Source organism: Loa loa (assembly GCF_000183805.2).
Source record: "Loa loa unplaced genomic scaffold supercont3.740, whole genome shotgun sequence".
Lineage (NCBI taxonomy): Eukaryota > Metazoa > Nematoda > Chromadorea > Rhabditida > Onchocercidae > Loa > Loa loa.
In genome coordinates this window covers 1-3,629 of record NW_018108920.1, presented here as the reverse complement: position 1 = coordinate 3,629, position 3,629 = coordinate 1, and the positions used below count along the sequence as shown (strand labels likewise).

At 34.7% G+C, this 3,629-nt stretch overlaps 1 protein-coding gene across 1 annotated transcript; it reads left to right on the top strand.

Moving 5' to 3' along the window:
• Nucleotides 1–474: 474 nt before the first annotated feature.
• LOAG_13603 (hypothetical protein) lies at nt 475–3,053 on the top strand (the record flags this gene model as incomplete). Its single annotated transcript, XM_003149109.1, has 9 exons — nt 475–598; nt 809–939; nt 1,201–1,381; nt 1,477–1,527; nt 1,619–1,767; nt 1,850–2,077; nt 2,308–2,425; nt 2,618–2,763; nt 2,934–3,053. 9 exons carry the CDS (start codon nt 475–477, stop codon nt 3,051–3,053), a joined length of 1,248 nt encoding a protein of 415 aa, XP_003149157.1.
• Between the last annotated feature and the right edge of the window lie 576 nt (nt 3,054–3,629).

Below are 3,629 nucleotides of genomic sequence, written 5' to 3'. Positions count from 1 at the left end.
AAGATAAACCATTAGTATATAATTATTTCCGGCTAATTGCAAGAGAAGGTGATGAGATGCATGTATTGAGTGCTGTTAGTGTAATTAGTCGTTGCAATTCAAAAATTAAATTTGAATTGATTCCCCGTATAATTGACTGTCAAACAAAGTCAACTTTAAACTTTTGGTATTTGCAGGAGAGAAAGAGAGAACATTGATGATCAAAACGGGGGATTGTTTGGATGGAATTTTTACCGCAATCGCAACAAGCATTGGAATTGTTGAAGAAGATCTTTCAGCGTGTTTTCCATGTTTGTTCGGCTTCTTTCATGCATATCATTTCTTTTAATTTCATCTAAATTTTAACAAATTTCTAGTTTTTTAAACTATTAAACTATAAAAGGTATTATTTCTTGAAGCACCAATGTTACTTTGTTGCAATCCTGGGAAGTATTTTGCCAAGTGGTGAACTATGCGCATATTATTACTATTTGGATGGGAGATGTTAACGCTGATATAAATTACACGCCCACACCAGATGGTATTGCATTTTTCTGTGAAACCCCGAGCGTACTGTATAGTGTTCTAAACAGCAATGGCCACCATCTGGATAGAACAAGTGAGTTTATCAGTGATAGTGACTAATACGACAGAATGCACACATCCATCCTGAAATTTATCCTTTTGAATTCTGTAAATTCCCTGTTTTTCAAATTCGACAATGCATTGGACCATGAACAGACCATTCAGAATTCTTTTATGGTCACTGATGGTAATTAGATTGGGTGGTGATAAAATACAAAGAAGAATGAAAGTTCAAGTTTTCCAGATTACCCTCTCTGTTTTGGTCCGAAAAACAAAGAGTTGAAATCGCAGCGATGTATTCTATTGCAGTTAATTAGCTCAATGAATGACTGTGCTTACGATTTGCTTGGGAATGATTTTTTCTTCGAAAATGAGGTACATTTTTAAATTTACAAAGATGATGAAAGAAGTAAAATGAGTTTTCGAATTTACGTCACGTAGAACAGCAACTGGCGTAAAGCCATTTCACGTTTCTTTTACAAATTACCGTCGTACGTTATTGTGAAAATATGAGAAAAAGGATAGAATGTGGGATAAATGTGGATCTCACATATCGAACATTACAGAAGCGTTATGATCAGTTCAACTGTTTTCTTTTTTGAAACAGAAGCTACGAATATATCCCTGTATTTATAGGTACCACCTTGTCTTTTCCGTTACACCACGAAAGAAAACTGTCCATTTACGGTACGCTCATTTGCGGGTACACGTTTCGGTTGTCATCGATCACGTCCCGATCACAAAGCTATGCGACGAATTCAACATGCTGCAGCATTTTTGGCTGTCGCTAATGATAATACCTACAGTACTGCTTCAGGTATAACTTCATAGCTTCAAAACTTCATAGCTTCAAACCTTTTTCCGTTAAATCTACTACTTATTTTGAAACAAAAATATTGATTCGAATTTCAGGCAGCCATCAGGAAAGTATTCAGTTTGGCGTAAATCCAACAAGCGACAATTGTAAGGATTGTCTTATGTCAGACATTTTAAACTGTTATTGCTGTTTTAAATTTTAGTTGAAATTAGAATTTATAAATTCTTATGATTCTAGTTTATTATAATCAGCCCTATGCCAATAACAATTTTGCTTCGATAATTTCGCCATCTGTTCCATTGACATCATCATCATCATCGACAGCAGCAGCAGCAGCAGCAGCAACAGCAACAGCTTCAGTTGTGCAAAGAAACTGTGATGCAATGGTGAGGAATTTTAAAAAATTTCCAGTTTATATCGTAGGCAACGAAGACATATTGGAGCAGAAAAAAAAAGGAACTTCTGCAGAGCGCGATGACAACATCTTCAAATGCCATAACAAATGCAGTAACTTCAAATGAGTCCAATCGTCTCCTTCTGAATCCACTTCTTACGTCTTCTAATCCTTTACCTGAATCTATTACTTGCAATGCTGGACATGTTGCTAACCAATTTTATTCATTATCTCCAGTCGTGGAGATTGGCAGTGATTTCAGTTCATGGAATTGTTACCCTACAGCAAGTGACATCAAAGTGGTATGACAGTTTTGCTTTCTACTTCGAAGTTTTACTACTTTGATTTATTTGATATCTCTTCCTAATTTTTATGCATTTCTGGTGATTGTAACTTTCAATTCAAGATTTAAAGGATGAATTTGCCGTTTAGCATTTCAAATTGCAATGTTAGTCACTGAAAATCGAAATCACCTCGTAAAATATGTCTAAAATCCAGAAAGCAATAATCTAAAAATTGATAATTCTTGCAGGATCATGCGAAAGTTGATGCTCCAAAGTGTGACGAGCGCAGTAATTACCATTTCATTTATCCATACAACTCCTCAGCTTCAGTTACCGACAGTTACAATTCATATCCACTTGAAACAGGTGAAATTTGGCGAAAAAAAATGCATTAACAAGCATTTGTGTTCATTTGATTCATTCAAAACTTTTGAATTCCAAAAACTTCCAGGAACCAATCGATTTAAGTTGTAGATTTCACACTAATTAGTGTAGTTTTCGAAATAGTTTTTCTAAATTCTCGGAAGATTTTCATTTCTATTACACATGCATTATCAGCTCCGAGCAGTACTGGCCGATCTTTCTTACATTGTGTAAATCCAATTGAACCGATTTCTGAAACCCCGTCATTTCTATCATTTCCAGCATCGCTTTCTAACTTGAACTATACACCATCTGGAAATCCAGAAAACCAAATCCATAATGTTAGTTGAATTTTTGTTGCAATGTTTTTATCAATCCTGCAGAATGAAGGAAATGTGCTTAGCGAAATCGAACTTTATCGAAAATAAGAAGTGGCAGGCATGTTTTTTGATAGCTGTAGTAGAAATTTGATATTGCTGATAAATTGAAGAGTATATCCGTAATATTTTAGTTGGAGTTAAATAATTTGCATATCGCCGAGCTTCAATACAATCTCAGTCGTATGTCATTTGCCGATGGTGCGGCATCAACATCATCGACATTCGCCACCAATCAGCCCAAGATGAATTGAATTTCGAGAAAAGTTTTAATGATTACAAAACAAAGTTCCCGGATTTGAATTTTCAGTTACAGACAGATTACACCTTTATTTTTCCGTATTTTATTACAAATATTGGATGAATTTTATTGTTATTAACTTCGTTTCCATTATTCTTCACTTTCTGCCTTTAAAATTCCTGTTATTTTTATTGTTTGTGATTTAGTGATTACTACACCATTATTAATTTACATCCATGCAACTAAGCATCCTTGTCGATAGTAAAGAGATTTGCATAATGAATCATTTTATTGTTATCCCAATAATCAATCCTTTTGTGTTTATAATTAATAACTTTGTCTAATGACTGTCTTAGCACCTTACGAAAATCACAAATAGTAGTTTAAAGGGTTTACAGCAAAACAATGGTTTGACGTCAAGGATGTTAAATAAAGCAAATTTTAATCTCATTCAGCATTATCTAAGATCAGTGACCGCAATGAAAGGAATTTGCGAAAATGGCTGGATTTCGCCCTAAGGCATCAACGATTGGCCATGTCAGATTACCTGACGATGTTTTCGTGAAACGCAAAGGTCACTTAGGAACTT